The sequence below is a fragment of the Elgaria multicarinata genome, chromosome 1 (genome assembly GCF_023053635.1).
Source record: "Elgaria multicarinata webbii isolate HBS135686 ecotype San Diego chromosome 1, rElgMul1.1.pri, whole genome shotgun sequence".
Classification (NCBI taxonomy): Eukaryota; Metazoa; Chordata; class Lepidosauria; order Squamata; family Anguidae; genus Elgaria; species Elgaria multicarinata.
Window position 1 is genome coordinate 212,815,264 of NC_086171.1, and position 17,852 is coordinate 212,833,115.

General features: G+C 46.5%; 1 protein-coding gene across 1 annotated transcript; it reads right to left on the minus strand.

Moving 5' to 3' along the window:
- Window positions 1–2,839: 2,839 nt before the first annotated feature.
- LOC134395083 (uncharacterized) lies at window positions 2,840–12,243 on the minus strand. The gene is made up of 5 exons (XM_063121082.1): window positions 12,215–12,243; window positions 7,270–7,321; window positions 5,367–5,439; window positions 4,770–5,191; window positions 2,840–3,423 (listed from the first exon to the last, which is right to left on the minus strand). The coding sequence occupies exons 2-5, from the start codon at window positions 7,303–7,305 to the stop codon at window positions 3,007–3,009; spliced, it is 948 nt and encodes a 315-aa protein (XP_062977152.1). The 5' UTR covers window positions 7,306–7,321; window positions 12,215–12,243; the 3' UTR covers window positions 2,840–3,006.
- Between the last annotated feature and the right edge of the window lie 5,609 nt (window positions 12,244–17,852).

Here is a 17,852-nt window from a genome sequence, read left to right on the forward strand (position 1 = left end):
AGCACTATTCCAAAGGCCTTGTTGGAAAAACACCATGTGTAAGGAAGGCGTCTCTTCTGTGCCCATTCATGACGATTATACGGCCTTTTCATTCACACAAACCTTCCCTGCTCCCTACATGATCTGACTTACTCAGCTTTGTCCTTTTAGCGGTCTGTTCTGCAGTAACCTTCTTCTGGCCGACTGGATGCGAGAAAAAGGTGGCCAGCTGCCCTTTGGGACTGTGGGCTTCTATAATTAGCACCTGGACTGGCAAGTGACCAGGAGGTCCACTTTTGTGAAAACTGAGCTAAGTATGTTTAAAGGAGGAAGAGGGAGAAAAGGGCTCTGTTCGCTCTCTGTGCTATTCCTAACTTTAAAAGCTTCATCCCACGTCCCGGCTTCCCTCGGATTATCCCCGTAGCGCTAAGCTTTCACCGTCGTTGTTTTTGCTACCGGGTGACAGCGATCTTTTACTTACCAGGAAGTGAGTTTAAGGGGCAAAATGTAAAAAAAAAAATATAAAAAATCAACGGATGACCCAATTCCATTCAAATTTGGTATGCTTAAAGCTCTTCCTCATATCTATTACTGTGCCCATTTTGGTGTCTTTAGCTTTGAGATCTTCTGGAGAAGCCCTTCTTTCAGTCCCACCATCTTCACAGGCACGCTTGGTGGGAACATGGGAGAGGGCCTTCTCGGTGGCTGCTCCGGTGCTCAGGAACTCTCTTCCCGGGGGAGCTGGGCTGGCTCCCTCCTTGATGGGCGGGCTAAAATCTCTTTGTTCCAGCAGGCCTTTGGAGAATAATCAGGCCCTCCATCTATGTTAATGTCTTATAATTTTGTTGTGTATTTTAAACATTTATGGTTTTGTCCCCGTCCCCCCAATGTATGTTTTAAACTTTGTAAGGCCGCCTTGAGGTCCAGCATTGGGCAAAAGGTGGGATACAAATAATAATAATAATAATAATAATAATAATAATAATAATAATAATAATAATAATAATATGATGGGACTTAAACCAGGGGATTTCTGGTTTAGGGTTCATGTCAGCCAAAAAGTTGCTGTGATACCCAGCCTTCCAGGCTGTGACACCCAGCCTTCCATCTCTAGTACCCTCCAGAGATGTCGGGCTGCAATTCCCATCATTCCTGTGCTGGCTGGGAATGATGGGAGTTGCAGTCCACACCTCTGGATTCGGGATATACAGAGCTTCATCCCACATACCTGCTTCCCTCGGATTATCCCCGTAGCGCTAAGCTTTCGTGGTTGTTGTTGGTTTTGCTACCGGGCGATAGCGATCCTTTGCATACCAGGAAGTGAGTTGAAGGGGGGAAATGTAAAAAACCATATAAAATCAACGGATGACCCAATTCAATTCAAATTTGGTATGCTTAAAGCTCTCCCTCATATCTATTACTGTGCCCATTTTGGTGTCTTTAGCATTAAAGCTTATGCAGATGTAAACATTTCTTTAAAATCCTGCTCCTGCGCCCCAGCGGCGGCTCGGAAGATACGCTCAAAATGTAGGGGCTAAATACGGTGAATCTTTTGGCTTTGAAGCACAATTAAAGCAGGATGCATGGGAGTACTTCACAATCAAAGCAGATTCTAAGGTGGGAAACTTCTGAGTCCTTTGCATGGAATTCGCAGTGATTGTACAGTATAACGCTGGTGGGATAAAACTCTATAAACCTCTATTCCTGTCTGAGTTCCCCCCCGTTGTCTTTTCCCCTTTTAGCATGTACCTTTCTGCAGCTTTCTAGCTCTACGGTATCCTTTTCGACATTGGGTTCGTCTCAGAAAGTTCAAACCAACAATGCATCAGTGGGAGTTATCTCCCAGCTTGTAAAGGCCCATCTGCAAACTTTCCTGAGTTTAAAATGTCACCCAGGACTGAGTTTTTGCTCTGGCTGCTCTTGAGGCTCACCCAGCCCCCATTCCAACACTCCCACTGTGACGTTTCGGCATTTTGTTTGGGCCTCATCATTCTACTGCCCATCCCTCCCCAAGCCCAGTTTCAAGCAGGCAATATTTTAATATTTATTGGAAAAAATAGAGGTGATTGCAGGAAGGTTGCAGCTTCTTTGCGTTTATATATATATATAAAAGAGGTGGTGAAGAATTTGTTTTCTAGGCTGGCTAAAAGCAGCTAGAAGATGTTGAGAGGCAACGAAGAGATCCAGGACAAATAAAAGGAAGGACTCCTCCACACAGCGCATAGTTAAGTTATGGAACTCACCACCACAGGATGTGGAGATGGCCACCAATCTGGATGGCTTTAAAAGGGGGTTGGATAAATTCCTGGAGGCGAAGGCTATCAATGGCTACCAGCCCTGATGGTTGGGTGCTATCTCCAGTATTCGAAGCAATAAGCCTGTGTGCACCAGTTGCTGGGGAACATGGGCGGGAGGGTGCTGTTGCACCGTGTCCTGCTTGTTCATCCCTGGCTGATGGCTGGTTGGCCGCTGTGTGAACAGAGTGCTGGAGTAGATGGACCCTTGGTCTGATCCAGCAGGGCTCGTCTTATGTTCTTATGTTCTAAAGAAAGAGAAAGTTCCTAGAGTTGTTCTGGGTCAGAAGGGGGCTAAACAGCCTGAGATTCCCTTGTATACATACTATTCCTCTCCTCCATTATGTAGCGATAGGATTGTGTGTTAATAGTGCTACATCAGGATTTGTGTAAGTAGGAGAATAAATTATGGGTTTGGGCTAGAGTTCAAAAAGAATTCCCTCCCCCATCCCTCTCAAATCCTCTCTGGTGGCGAATTCTGATTTCAAATATTCTCTGGATGTCCACAGATATTAAATACTGAACATCGTCATTTAACGTTTCATGATTTTGCAGCGGCAGTCAATATCCGTCAGTATCGAGCACGCAGATAATCAACATGTGATGGTACCTGACAGTTAACATGCAGTAGCAGTTTCTGACATGCAATATATTTTGTACATTTGTCCACGCGTTCGTTCATTTTACCTATCAGAAAATATCCCCTTAGACAGGCGGAAAGAACCCCAAAGAGTCAGTTTTCAAAATGCGAGGTCACGTTATGATTCTGAAACGGAAATGTCACATTTTCAATGGTTTCATACAGATTTTCTGCCAGAATGTTTCTGTTCAACTTCCCTTTTCTCCTCGCATCTGTCCAGTGAGAATCTACGGTCTCGTAAGCCGGTTCTGCTCTTTCCTCCCTGCCCATCCAGGATTCAGAGTTGATGGACTCATAGCAGCGTTCAATAGTGGGTGCCGGGAACAATGAGGGCTGGTGCCCTGCCAGGCCGTCTGATTCCTGACTGGCAGCTGCCACCTGGCAGTTACCCCGGCTCATCTCCACCTGGGGCGTTCCCTCTTCCCCAAGCCCTTTGCTGACCTTTGCTTTCGTCTTATCCATCTTCTTCATTTTCTTATCCTTGCACACCACTGAGTACATTTCTTCTATCTATGAAAGAAATAGCCATGAGCAGGTGTTTGTGATCCTGTGAAATTCCTCTAGACAAGGCAGCTTTCCCTCCTGGGATCCTACACACAGGGAAGCCCAGGTAAAAACTGTAGTCTCACATAGGATTTGGATTGTGAAACCACATTTGATTTGATTTTTCTTTTAAACCCCAGCAAGTATCTGTTGGGAGATAGACTTCCTACAAGTTTCAAGAGATGAAGCTGTGTGTGCCTTGAATTGTAATTATTTTACCTACATTGTCACTGTAATTATTTTACATACGTACATGCCCAGATTAACCATTGGGTTAAGGGGTCTGCAGCCCCCCACCCACTATCTCAGGGGGGTCCACTAGCTAGCTAAGATCCTCAGCTTAGTCTAGATCCCTGCAGGAGCCCTGCCCTCTCGACCATTGTCTTCAAAAGGACCTTCCGTCTTCATTTCCACCCCAGTTTTTGTATATCCCCTCATGGAGCAGCAATTACTGTCCATAAACAACAACTAAGAAACGCAGGATTTTCAGTTGCATATCCAACCCCAAACAAGAGGTAGCAACCTTTCTAACTCAAGTCCAATTTCATGCATTTTTAAAAACTGATTTAAACACTTTTTAAAAAACAGACTGGGGCAAAACCCTGCTGCAGGCCTGTGCTTAGAACCCAGTTGAAGAGCTGTATACAACCCTTTGTTATGTAATGATCCTATCAATGATGCTATAAGAACCTGTGTGGAGTACAGATGGGTAATCCACATTCAACATAACACAGAAAGGCTTACTCAGAAAAGAGGGTTGATTTTCAGGGATCTGACGTGTGCCTGCTGAAACCCGCCAGGTTCCTTGACCTCTCTGATTTTAATTTTATTTCTTAATTGTTGTTGTTGTTTTTAATTTAAAAAACACACAACTGAGACATTGGCATGCTGAAAAACAGTATTTGGGTTCAAATTAGAGTTTCTGCTTTGTTTTGCAACTGGCCGTGCTACTACGGCAGCCATTTTATGAATGGGCAAGCCTCCCTCCCATGGCAGCCATTTTGTGAAAGTGCCCACGATATGTCCTCGCTGTCCCAAAATGGTTGGGTACCCTGACCTGGTGTCTTCCAGATGTCTTGAGCTACAACTCCCATCAACCCCAGCCAGCATGGCCCATTGTCAGGGGTGATGGGAACTGTAATCCAAATAATCTAGAGGGCAGCATCTTGTGGAAGGCTGGTCTACCACGTCCTCGGCCTGTTGCAGGGGAGGTAACAACCTTAATTAAAATAAAACATGTTTGGTGAAGTGTTTATGAAATCCTGATTCCCCAACCGACTGAGAAAAAGAAATGGAAGCTCTGATACCCGCACCTTTTGTGGAGTCAACGCCAACCCTGCTAGGTATGGCTCTTGCAGCGCTGGTGCAGGGCCTGCTTCCGGCCCAGCCTGGTTGTTCTTTTCCTTCTTCTTCTTCTTGTTCCATTTCAGAACTCGGGCGTACTGAGCCCCATCTGCCTGCTCCTCGCTGCCCTTCACGGCAACCGCCTGGGTGGTCCGACTGGACTCCTCTCCTCCTCCTCCTCCTTCTCCCTTCAAGGTCACGGATTCGTACAGCACCTCCTCAGCCCGTTTTGGGAAGCTCAGGTTGGAGTACGTCTCCTCAGGGGACAGCAGCTCTACCGAGGGAATCCGGGGCAGCTCTCTCGGAGGAAGAATGATGAAACTGGAGCTGGAGGCCGTCCCGTCGTCCGCGCTCAGCAGAGAAGAGATATTCACACTGGTGGGCCTTTCTTCTGGAGAGAAAAGAGCCCAGAGAGGAGGAGAAGGCACCAGCTGCCCGTGACGCTTTGCTTCACAAAGGCACCCCAGACCACAACCCAGCCCCAAATCACCTTGTATCTCCTCTAGTTGGAATCCCACGTTTGTTTTTAACTGACTTGCCACTTTGGACGATGGTTAACAGCTTACCTTTCCCCCTGGAATCTGCCCCGTTGAGCTTGCGGAGGTCAGCGACTGATCCCCTGAGCGACGAGAGCTCCATCTGTCTCAGCAGCACATGCAAAACAAGACGGGCAGGCTGTGATGGCAGAGGCGCTGTGTCCCCCTGGCCTGGGAGCAAACATGGCTCTGGAGCCCAGTAGGTGTATTGCAAGCCGGTGACTCTAGCGGCTTTACCACACCGGGCTTTTTATCCCTCAATTTACTGGGGCTTCCTCTCTCAGTAAATTCTATACATTTCATTATACAGCCTCTAGATGGCACTGCCAATATATCACATTAATGTCTCTTATCCCTTTATCTCCAATCTTTTTGAAAGCGGGATAAAGGGGGGAGAAGCATGGGAAATATCCTGATGGTGGATGACACTGTGTAAAGGACTGTGAGTAGCCAAAGACGAGCATGCAATAAATCACTGGTGTGGAAATGCTCTATGAGGCTCACTTGCTGGAGGCGACAGAGAGCATGAGCCCTTGCAAGGAATTCCTAGATGGAAGTGGCCAACCAGCTGTCGATCAGGGACCCACAAACCAGGACATGGTGCAACAGCACCCTCCCACCCATATTCCCCAACAACTGGTGCACACAGGCTTACTGCCTCGGATACTGGAGGTAGCACATAGCCATCAGGGCTAGTAGCCATTGACAGCCTTCTTCTCCAGGAATTTATCCAACCCCTTTTAAAGCCATCCAATTTGGTGACCATCACTACATCTTGTGGTAGTGAATTCCACAGTTTAACTCTGCACTGTGTGAAGAAGTCCTTCCTTATATCTGTCCTGAATCTCCCACCAATCAGCTTCATGGGATGTCCACGGGTGCTAGTATTTTGAGAGAGGGAGAAAAATGTCTCCCTGTTTGCATTCTTCCGCTAGAGGCAGTCGCTTTGCTCTGCCTAATGGCAGGGGCGGCCCTGTTCTGCGTGCAGGCCATTGGCCCTCTGCATGGGAGCTGCACTGTCCCCTCCCTTTGAGTCCTCTTCACATGTGCTCTACAGATACAGATGGGCCGGACCAAGGCTGTAATGGCCCCTTCTCCAGCATAAGTGCCTTGAGCATTTGCACACTTGTTAGTGCCTCGTGTGGCGCAGAGTGGTAAAGCAGCAGTTTCTGCAGCTGAAACTCTCCCCACGGCCTGAGTTCGATCCCAGTGGAAGCTGGTTTCAGGCAGCCGGCTCGGGTCGACTCAGCCTTCCATCCTCCCGAGTTCGGTAAAATGAGTACCCAGTTAGCTGGGGGAAAGGAAATAACGGCTGGGGAAGGCAACGGCAAACCACCCCGCTATAAGGCCTGCCAAGAAGACGTCAGTGAAAGCTGGCGTCCCTCCAAGAGTCATTAATGACTCAGTGCTTGCACAAGAGGTTCCTTTCTGTCCTTTCCTAGAACAGATAGCAGTTCCATCCTATCAGGGGACTGCAAAGAGACTGGAAGCTGAACTCCAGTACAGAGGTCATGAGGGCGGAGCCTCAGTAAGTTCAGCAGATCTTGTGTCATTCTGAATAAAGCTTTAATCACTGCAAGTAGGCCTTTGTCTTCTGTGGGCTAAGGAAGCACTACTAAAACATGGTGTCAGCAGTGGGATATATTATTCTGAAGACAAGGAGGGCTCAAGCAGCACTGCTTTCAACAGCAACAAACACACTGGAAGCAGAAGACAACATTCTGAGGATGGCAGCCAGCATGATTCCAGTTCCAGGGCCCATGGACATGGCAGGTGACCCTCTTGGAGTGACGACCTGCAGAAACCGTAAGACATGTAGGCGCCCCTCGCCCAATGCAGAGACGCCAGGCTGGAGCCCTTTGTGCACCCATTTGGCTCCAAGCACGAGGAAAAATGTAAAAACAAAAAAAACCAAGGCAAGCGGTCCACTCACTGCTTCATCTGGCAACAAGCTGTCCTGTGGCAGCATCCTGCTTCTGTCCTTCCTGAACGACAGAAAAGAGATGCAATGAGTCACAGGACAATTTAATCACATCAACAGCTGCTACCAGCTGGCGGTGGGTGGGAGAGTGGGGTGGCCACTCACGCATCGCCCCAAAAAGAGGACAGCAGAGGGCACCAATTTGCTTAATGTTTCCAGATGCTCGTGTATATTGTACAGGCACGTTTAGAAATAATTTCTGTAATTTAAATAGAAATGCAAAACATCTCACCATAATGTGAAATAGGTGAAATAATGTTTCACCTATTATTTCACCATAATGTGAAATAGGTAGCCTGCTTAGCACCGTCTCAGCCTTTTAACAGTCTATAAATTTAATCTTAACTTTGCAGTTTTAAATTTGGATTTTAAATCTGCATTTCGGCACCGCTGCTGATTTTATCCTAGGGAGATTCCACACGTTGTACTGAGGGTGCTTCCATGCGGCCCCAGTGCGGCCCCAAAGCGATCGTGTAAGTTGCCTGGCGAAGAGACGAGGAAGAGGCGTCCTTGCCGCCGCCGCCACCCACCTACCTCCGACCCAGCTGGGTCGGAGAGCTCGTTGGAAGAAGGCGGGGTGGAGAGCGGAAGACGCTCTCCACCCCACCTTCTTCCGCAGAGCTCTCCGTCCCGGCCGGCGAGGAAGTAGGTGGGTGGCGGCGGCGGCGACAGCAAGGACGTCTCTTCCTCGTCTCTTCGCCAGGCAAGCTACACGATCGCTTTGGGGGCGCACTGGGGCCGCATGGAAGCACCCTCAGTACTACGTGTAGAATCCCCCCTGGTTGTGCTTCTATACTGTATCTTATATCATGTTTTTTATACTGTTAGTTTTATACTTTGAATGGTTTTTAATTTTTGTGAACCGCCCAGACAGCTTCGGCTACTGGATTATTATTAAATTTGGATTTTAAATTTGTATTTCAGCATCGCTGCTGATCTTATCCTGGTTGTGCTTTTATACTGTATTTTCTATCATGTTTTTTATACTGTGAGTTTTATACTTTGAATGGTTTTTAATTTTTGTGAACCGCCCAGAGAGCTTCGGCTACTGGATTATTATTAAATTTGGATTTTAAATTTGTATTTCAGCATCGCTGCTGATCTTATCCTGGTTGTGCTTTTATACTGTATTTTATATCATGTTTTTTATACTGTGAGTTTTATACTTTGAATGGTTTTTAATTTCTGTGAACCGCTCAGAGAGCTTCGGCTATTGGGCGGAATAAAAATGCAGTAAATAAACAGTAATAAATAAATAAATAAATACGTGTTGATGGGTGACTTCCAGGGCCTCGGCTGCTCTCCCACCCTCCTTATTTATTTATTTATTGCATTTTTATAACGCCCAATAGCCAAAGCTCTCTGGGCAGTTTACAAAACCGAAAACCATAAAACCCATTCAAAATATAAAACAAACAGCACAAAAGCATTCTATAAATTGCAATATAAAAACACAACCAGGATAAAAACCAATCAGCAATGCGGAAATTAATACAGATTTAAAAGACAACGTTAAAACAGGAAAGTTAAAAATTAAGTTGATAGACTATTAAAATGCTGAGAAAGTTAAAAAAAAAAAGGTCTTCACCTGGCGTCTAAAAGAGTATAACGTAAGTACCGGGTGAACCTCTCTGTGATTCTTCGATTTAAAACCAAACTCAGGAAGGAGAAATCCATTAAATGGAGGCGTCTCTCCTTCAAAGAGAGCACACTTCCCTGCAAAGTAGGGCACTTGACCACCCTAGGTGTGAGGCATTCCACACTTTTGCCTAGGTTGACCATACGAAAAGGAGGACAGGGCTCCTGCATCTTTAACAGTTGCATAGAAAAGGGGATTTCAGCAGGTGTCATTTGTATATAGGGAGAACCTGGTGAAATGCCCTCTTCATCACAACAGTTAAAGCTGCAGGAGCTATACTAGAGTGACCAGATTTAAAAGAGGGCAGGGCTCCCGCAGCTTTAACTGTTGTGATTATAGAATCATATCATAGAATAGCAGAGTTGGAAGGGGCCTACAAGGCCATCGAGTCCAACCCCCTGTTCAATGCAGGAATCCACCCTAAAGCATCCCTGACAGATGGTTGTCCAGCTGCCTCATGAAGGCCTCTAGTGTGGGAGAGCCCACAACCTCCCTAGGTCACTGATTCCATTGTCGTACTGCTCTAACAGTCAGGAAGTTTTTCCTGATGTCCAGCTGGAATCTGGCTTCCTTTAACTTGAGCCCGTTATTCCATGTCCTGCACACTGGGAGGATCGAGAAGAGATCCTGGCCCTCCTCTGTGTGATAACCTTTCAAGTATTTGAAGAGTGCTCTTATGTCTCCCCTCCCATCTCCTCTTCTCCAGGCTAAACCTGCCCCGTTCTTTCAGTCTCTCTTCATAGGGCTTTGTTTCCAGACCCCTGATCATCCTGGTTGCCCTCCTCTGAACACACTCCAGCTTGTCTGCATTCTTCTTGAATTGTGGAGCCCAGAACTGGACGCAATACTCTAGATGAGGCCTAACCAGGGCCGAATAGAGAGGAACCAGTACCTCACGTGATTTGGAAGAGGGCATTTCACCAGGTTCTCCCTATATACAAACGGCAGCTGCTGAAATTCCCTTTTCTATGCAACTGTTAAAGATACAGGAGCCTGGTCCTCCTTTTCATAGGGTCACCCTATGCTTGACGCAGGGAATCCAGTCCTAGAACCACCCCGCACCCCCACCCCGCTGGCTTTCCAGCCCAGGCCTCCAGCAAAGGAGCCAAAACCTGGCTGGGTAGAAGCTGACACGGGAGCAGCCGGGCCCTCGAACCAAGCCACTATTTTCTGTATTAACTGATCATTTCTGCTGCTTGTTCGCTTCCTTCCTGTTATAAGTTATAATTAGTCATCTGTTGCGAAACATACTACTGTTTAAAAAGTTAATCTTTGTTTCTCACCCATTCCTTAATAAATAATAGTTACTGTTTAACGTTTCCATGAGTTCCAGAGCTTGAAATATAAACCATTCAATGCAGCTTAGCTGCCTTTTCTCAGTGCTTGTAGTTTTTTTAAAAAAAATATTTTATTTATTTAATATTATTTGTAGGCTGCCTTGAAGTGTAAAAAGGTCGCGGTTGAGCCGGTGGTGCCATCAGGCAAAGTCAAGCGGCCAACTCAGGGAGCGGATGGTTTTTTTGGGGGGGGGGTCACAAAAGCAGCCCTCCCCGGCCGTTCCTCCTGAACCCCACCCCCCACATGGATAGGCTCAGGGTGCATTCAGACATCTTCGTGGGCAAATTCAGCAGCAAGGGAAGGGGTTAAAGCATGCATGAACTCAGGGGCGGCTGCCTTAGGTGCAGGACAAGATGTCTCCCACCCACGTCCTGTGGGATAATAAGAACTCCGCAGGTTTCCAGGCACTAGGGGGCGACAGGGAATATGTTGCATCAACAGCCCCTTCTCTTGCTCATCTCAATGGCCGTCGGATCAGTTCCAGCCGAAATGGTGGGGATTGACTCTTTTTTCATCATTGGCAATGGACAACCCCCCCCCCCCCGACACAACAGCACGCTGGCTTAGGGGGCACAGGGTAGGCTGCCTGGCCCACAACTCTTTCCTCCACCAGCCTCCTGCCACCTCCTAGCATCTGCCTAAGGCAACCGCCTCCCTCTGTCTAATGGCAGAGAAGCCCTACGTAAACCCATAGGATATAATGGGCCTTAGAACAAATATTTCTCTCCAGCCCTGCCTCAGTTATTTGACTTTAGCAGGGATCATATCGCCACGTCTATGGGAAGAAGACGTAGGCAGCGTAGTGGTGTCAACTTCCTGCACCCACTGCTAGTCGAATCGGAACCTAGCAGTTCCATTAAAAACCAGAAAAGAAAGGAACTTCTCATTTCCAGGTGGCTGCCCAGTCTCATTCCAGAAACAAATGTTTCCATGGGGTTCCAGGGTTCCTTTTGGAAGTGCTGGTTCCTGTTCATTCGCAGGGAGTCCTGCGAGCACAACAGAACCAGCGGTCTTGGGCACTGCTCCATGCTTGCTCTGTCATAGAATCATAGAATCATAGAATAGCAGAGTTGGAAGGGGCCTACAAGGCCATCGAGTCCAACTCCCTGCTCAATGCAGGAATCCACTCTAAAGCATCCCTGACAGATGGTTGTCCAGCTGCCTCTTGAAGGCCTCTAGTGTGGGAGAGCCCACAACCTCACCAGGCAACTGATTCCATTGTCGTACTGCTCTAACAGTCAGGAAGTTTTTCCTGATGTCCGGCTAGAATCTGGCTTCCTGTCACTTGAGCCCGTTACTCCGTGTCCTGCACTCTGGGAGGATCGAGAAGAGATCCTGGCCCTCCTCTGTGTGACCACCTTTTAAGTATTTGAAGAGTGCTATCATGTCTCCCCTCAATCTTCTCTTCTCCAGGCTAAACATGCCCAGTTCTTTCAGTCTCTCTTCATAGGGCTTTGTTTCCAGACCCCTGATCATCCTGGTTGCCCTCCTCTGAACACGCTCTGGCTTGTCTGCGTCCTTCTTGAATTGTGGAGCCCAGAACTGGACGCAGTACTCTAGATGAGGCCTAACCAGGGCTGAATAGAGAGGAACCAGTCTATGAACTGAAGTGTTCTTTTAGTGCCAATTCTGTGCCCTTCTTCGCTGCTCTGCCTCAGGCTGCCCTGACTTCTCCACTGCACCTCTGTCGCATCCAAAGAGAGGCAGAGTAAAAATATAAATCCTTTTTTTTAAAAAAAGTATCCATCACAAGGCTAGCAGCACTAGCCGTCTGCCTTCCAATTACTATTCCCAATTTCCTTTTACAGGCTGCCGCCCTTCGGCGGGAGATAATCCAGGCTCTCTTAAAGATACAATGCCTATACAACTGGCACAATCTGGACTTATAGCTAAAGGCGGGAGAGGTGCTAAGGCACTTACCTTTTGCAGAGTGTGCACAGGGCCAGGAAACAAACGCTTACACCTAACAGAGACACCGCAATGATGAAAGGGAAGAGTTCCCTGAACATCCCTTCCTCGAAGGCTGGTGCCATAAAAAGATTTCCCGCACACACAAAATCACGCTTTGATGCTGCAGAGGGAGAAAACACAGCTGGCAATAAAATAGTTTAGAACACCACAAAATAACAAACACATAAAAAATAGTTAACAAAACTCTAGATCAGCGGTTCTCAACCTGTGGGTCGGGACCCCTTTGGGGGTCGAATGACCCTTTCACAGGGGTCGCCTAAGATCATCGGAAAACACATATTTCCGATGGTCTTAGGAAACTGTATTGACTGAACTATGTCATGTATCATCTTTTGTATTATTAAAGCTATTGTTATGTATTATTTTCATTAGCAAACCATCCCATGACAATGGATCGTGTCGAGAAGAACGAAAATAATTTTATGGTTGGGGGTCACCACAGCATAAGGAACTGTATTAAAGGGTCGCGGCATTAGGAAGGTTGAGAACCACTGCTCTAGATCATGAAAAGTAATGGTGCTGTTCGGATGACACGCTAAGCCGTGGCTTTAACTATGGTGGTTAAGCCAGAAAGCCAGGCCGAGTTCAAAAGACACCTTAAACCACGGCTTTAACCATGGTGACCATGGTTAAAGCCGTGGTTTCAGGTGTCTTCTGAACACACCCTGGCTTCCTGGCTTAACCACCATGGTTAAAGCCACGGTTTAAGGTGGCTTCTGAATGGGGCCATTATGGCTTAGCAGGTCATGTGAACCATTCCTAACCATGGTGGCCACATACCCACGGTTCAATCATGCTCACTAACTTTTTGCTGCAAAAGGGTTAGCGGTGTAACCATGGCTTAGCATGTCATGTCAACAGGCCCAATATCAAAATAATTAAAGCAAAACAAATAGACAAAAGTAAAGAAGGCGGGCGAAATAGAAAGGTCTTTGCCTGCTGCTACAAAGACCTTAGAGTAGGCACCAGGAAAGTCTTGGGAGAGCATTCCAAAGCCAGGGGCCACTACTGAAAAGGCCCCTGCCGTAGAGATTGGTGGTTTCGATGTCAGTGGGGCGGTGAACCTGCGCTGGGTTTCAGTCAGAACTTTAAAAGGAGCAATCTAGGGAGTTTCGCACCTCGGATAGGTCCTTTAGAGTTCTGACTGAAACCCAGAGTGGATTCACTGCCCCCTGGCATCAGAGCCACCAGCCTCCACTGGGACCTTGTCTAGCAGCCACCCGCCACATCTCAGGCAGTGGGAAAACCCAGAGAAGGGTCTCTGAGTGGGGTGGCCATATATACCTTAGGCTGATATACCAACTGCGTCCTTATCTGGACAGAGATGGCCTAGCTACAGTGATCCATGCTCTGATCACCTCTCATTTGGATTACTGCAATGCGTTATACGTGGGGCTGCCTTTGAAAACGGTCCGGAAACTTCATCTGGTACAAAACAGGGCAGCACGGTTACTAACAGGGACTAGCCGACGAGACCACATCACGCCAGTCCTTTTCCAGCTTCATTGGCTGCCAGTCCAGGCCCGGGCCCGATTCAAAGTGCTGGTATTAACATTTAAAGCCCTAAACGGCTTGGGGCCAGGGTATCTGAAGGAACGCCTCCTCCCATATGTACCTGGTCATCCTCAGGGGTCCTCCTCCGCGAGCCCCTGCCAAAGGAAGTGAGGCAGGTGGCTACCAGGAGCAGGGCCTTCTCTGCTGTGCCCCCCCCCCCAGTTGTGGAATGAGCTCCCTAAGGAGGTTCACTTGGCACCTACATTATATGCTTTTAGACACCAGGTGAAGACCTTTTTATTCTCCCAGCATTTTAACAGTCTATAAATAAATTTTAACTCGGTGTTTTAAATTTGTAATTTCGCATTGCTGCTGTTTTCATCTGGTTGAGCTTTTATATTGTATTTTATATTATGGTTTTATACTGTTTTATACTTTGAATGTTTATAATTTTTGTGAACCGTCCAGAGAGCTCCGGCTATTGGGCGGTATAGAAATGTAATAAATAAATAAATAAATAAATAAATACCTTGCCAAATAATTGGAAATGCATCATCAAAAAAGGAGGACAAAAGAGGACACAGATTTGTGTAACTTTTGCATGTGCTAATTTATACACATAGATGCAATTTTAGAAACAATGACTAAAATTTAAATAGCAAGACATACTTCTCACCATAGTGGGGAAGAGCAGGTAGCCGGTGTATCTGTTCAGCCTGCCTTCCAGCTGGTTAACTGGGTAGCATCACGGCCCCTCCCTGCTTTTCCTCCTTAACATGTTTAACTTGAAACCAGTCTTGGACCGGATTGCCCTTCAAATAGAGGACTACCCCCCCTGTAAAATAGGACACATGGACACCCTATCTCTTGAGGATGATCCCAAAATACAAGCAGTCGCAGTTGCTCATTGAGGTACCCCAAGCCGTAAAGGCCATTAAAAGTCAAGATCAGCACTTTGAATTGGGACCAATGGAAACTCATTCTATGTCCTCCATGCCTGCCTGACACATGTCAGTCTTTAGGGGAAGCCTTGACATTATTATTATTATTATTATTAATTTATATAGCACCATCAATGTACATGGTGCTGTACAGAGTAAAACAATAAAATAGCAAGACCCTGCCGCATAGGCTTACATTCTAATAAAATCATAATAAAACAATAAGAAGGGGAAGAGAATACACCAAACAGGTACAGGGTAGAGTAAAACTAACAGTATAAAAGTCAGAACAAAATCAAGTTTTAAAAGCTTTAGGAAAAAGAAAAGTTTTTAGCTGAGCTTTAAAAGCTGTGATTGAACTTGTAGTTCTCAAATGTTCTGGAAGAGCGTTCCAGGCGTAAGGGGTAGCGGAAGAAAATGGACGAAGCCGAGCAAGGGAAGGAGAGACCCTTGGGCAGGTGAGAAACATGGCATCAGAGGAGCGAAGAGCACGAGCGGGGCAATAGTGTGAGATGAGAGAGGAAAGATAGGAAGGAGCTAGACAGTGAAAAGCTTTGTAGGTCAACAGGAGAAGTTTATATTGGATTCTGAAGTGAATTGGAAGCCAATGAAGAGATTTCAGCAGTGGAGTAACATGGTCAGAGCAGCGAGCCAAGAAGATGATCTTAGCAGCAGAGTGGTGAACAGAAACCAACGGACTGATGTGAGAAGAAGGAAGGCCAGTGAGGAGAAGGTTGCAGTAGTCCAACCGAGAAATAACCAATGCATGAACAAGAGTCTTGGCAGAAGAGACAGACAAAAATGATCGAATCCTGGCAATATTATACAGGAAAAAACGACAGGATTTAGCTACCGCCTCAATATGACGAATAAAGGAGAGCGAGGAATCAAATATAAAGCCAAGACTACGAGCTTCCTTGACTGGAGTAAGTGTAACATTATTGACAGTAAGAGAGAATGAGAGGTGAGGAGAAGGTTTTGGAGATTGTAACACAGGAGATTTTAGGAGATTTTGACACAGATTCTATCTCCATCTGAGATGCACTTGATGGGCGCAAGGAACAGGAGTTTCTCAGAGCTCCATCACACCAGCGATTTATCGCACACTTGCCATGCCTGGTATGTGGTTTTGCAGCCCCGGTACTCACATGACGTGGTCCCTGTCCTGTGCTCATCTCGCCTCTTCCCCTCCATGTTGTGTTTCTTTTTGGAGTGGGGAAAGTCTGGTTTTATCCCTCCATGTGAAATAAATGTGCTCCTCCCTCCCGTGTATTGCTGTCGTTGTATTCTCTCTGACCATCCTGTTCTTTGTTGGGGGCGTGTGTGTGTGTAAGGGCGGTCTTGCTAACGAAAGAGGAGGGCGGAGTGGTTCTCCGTTCAAACGTGAAGGGGGAGAGAGAGAGGTCCGATTTAACTCTAGTGGCACCCAGATCACGGAATTTAGGATTTCACACACATCCCCCACTCACCCCGTCTACTGAATATGCAGAGAGGGCGTTTGATTGTACCCATTGGCTTCCACTCCAACATCCGTGAGTCTGTTGTTAACGTGAAAGGGATTCTATGTCCGTTGGACTTCTCACTATGATTGTCCAGGATTCCTGATCTCATAGAGGCCTATACCTATACAGGTGTAGTCCCTTTTCGCACAAAGGCCTTATTTAAAGTTTTTACAGGCTTGCATTTTCATCCAAGGTGATATAAAAATCAGATCAACATTGTGATAAAACAGTATAAAACCTAAACATCAACCCAGTAAAATTGAGGGACATGAAAATGATTTCAACCAGGACAAAAATAAATAAGAGATTTAAAGTGTGAGCAAATAAAAAGGTTTGAACCTGGAGTCAAAAAAAGAGGACACGGTTAGAACCACAAAGAAGGCCACCTCTTTGGTAAGTGATAAACGTACTTCCTTGATAGATGGAATACAGCGGCTTTCCACAACCTGCTGCCCTCCAGATGTCCTGGACTACACCTCCCAGTATCCCCCAGTCAGCCAGCTGGGAGTTGTAGTCCAACACATCTGGAAGGCAACAGCAGTCCCTCTTCTGATGATCTTGACCCAGCTCCATGTGTGTTGTCAGCACATGGGGAGATAAAAGGAACCATGTGGGTCTTCTCTTGCTATGGGAAGTTCAGCTAGCGCTATCTGCACTGAAGGCTTTTTTTGGGTTAGGCGTATTTTTCAGCCAAGTGTTTTACGATCCACCCTATGAATCCACAAAGCACACGCTGGTTTCAATTATTTCATCAGCAGCCGTGTTCGCCGCTCTTGATTTTGGTTTTGCAAAACAAAACATTGTGTGTTTTTTAACTGAAATTCTTCGCTGCCTTTGGGGCTTTGTCAGGGCGTCAGAAAGGAGGAGAGAAATATTTTCATGAATGCAATGATAAAGTCATGAATGATAATAAAGTCATGACAGCCAGTGTCGGACTGGGAGTTGGGAGATCCGGGTTCTAGTCCCCACTCGGACATGGAAACCCACTGGGTGACTTTGGGCCAGTCACAGACTCTCAGCCCAGCCTACCTCACAGGGTTGTCGTTGTGAGTATAAAATGGAGAGGAGGAAGATTATGTATGCCGCCTTGGGTTCCTTGGAGGAAAAAAGGTGGGATATAAATGTGATAAATAAATACAATAAATAAACAAATAAAATAAAAATGAGTGGTACCCAGAGCTGGCTCTCAATCTGGTGTAGGTGGGAGGAAGAGACCACAGGGAAGACTTCCCAAATTGAAATGTTCATTTTGGGATGCCAGTTTGTTTATTTATTGATTTATTTATTTATTACATTTCTATACCTCCCAATAGCCGGAGCTCTACTCAGTTGAGTAGGGTGACCCTATGGAAAGGAGGACAGGGCTCTTGTATCTTTAACAATTGTATAGAAAAGGGAATTTCAGCAGCTGTCATTTGTATGCAAGCAGCACCTGGTGAAATTCCGTCTTCATCACAGGAGTTAAAGCTGCAGGAGCCCTGCCTTCTTTTGTATCTGGTCATGCTAGTGTAGCTCCTGCAGCTTTCAGTGTGGTGACGCAGAGGGCATTTCACCAGGTGCTGCACGCATACCAATGACACCTGCTGAAATTCCCTTTTCTATGCAACTGTTAAAGGTACAGGAGCCCTGACCTCCTCACCCGTAGGGTCA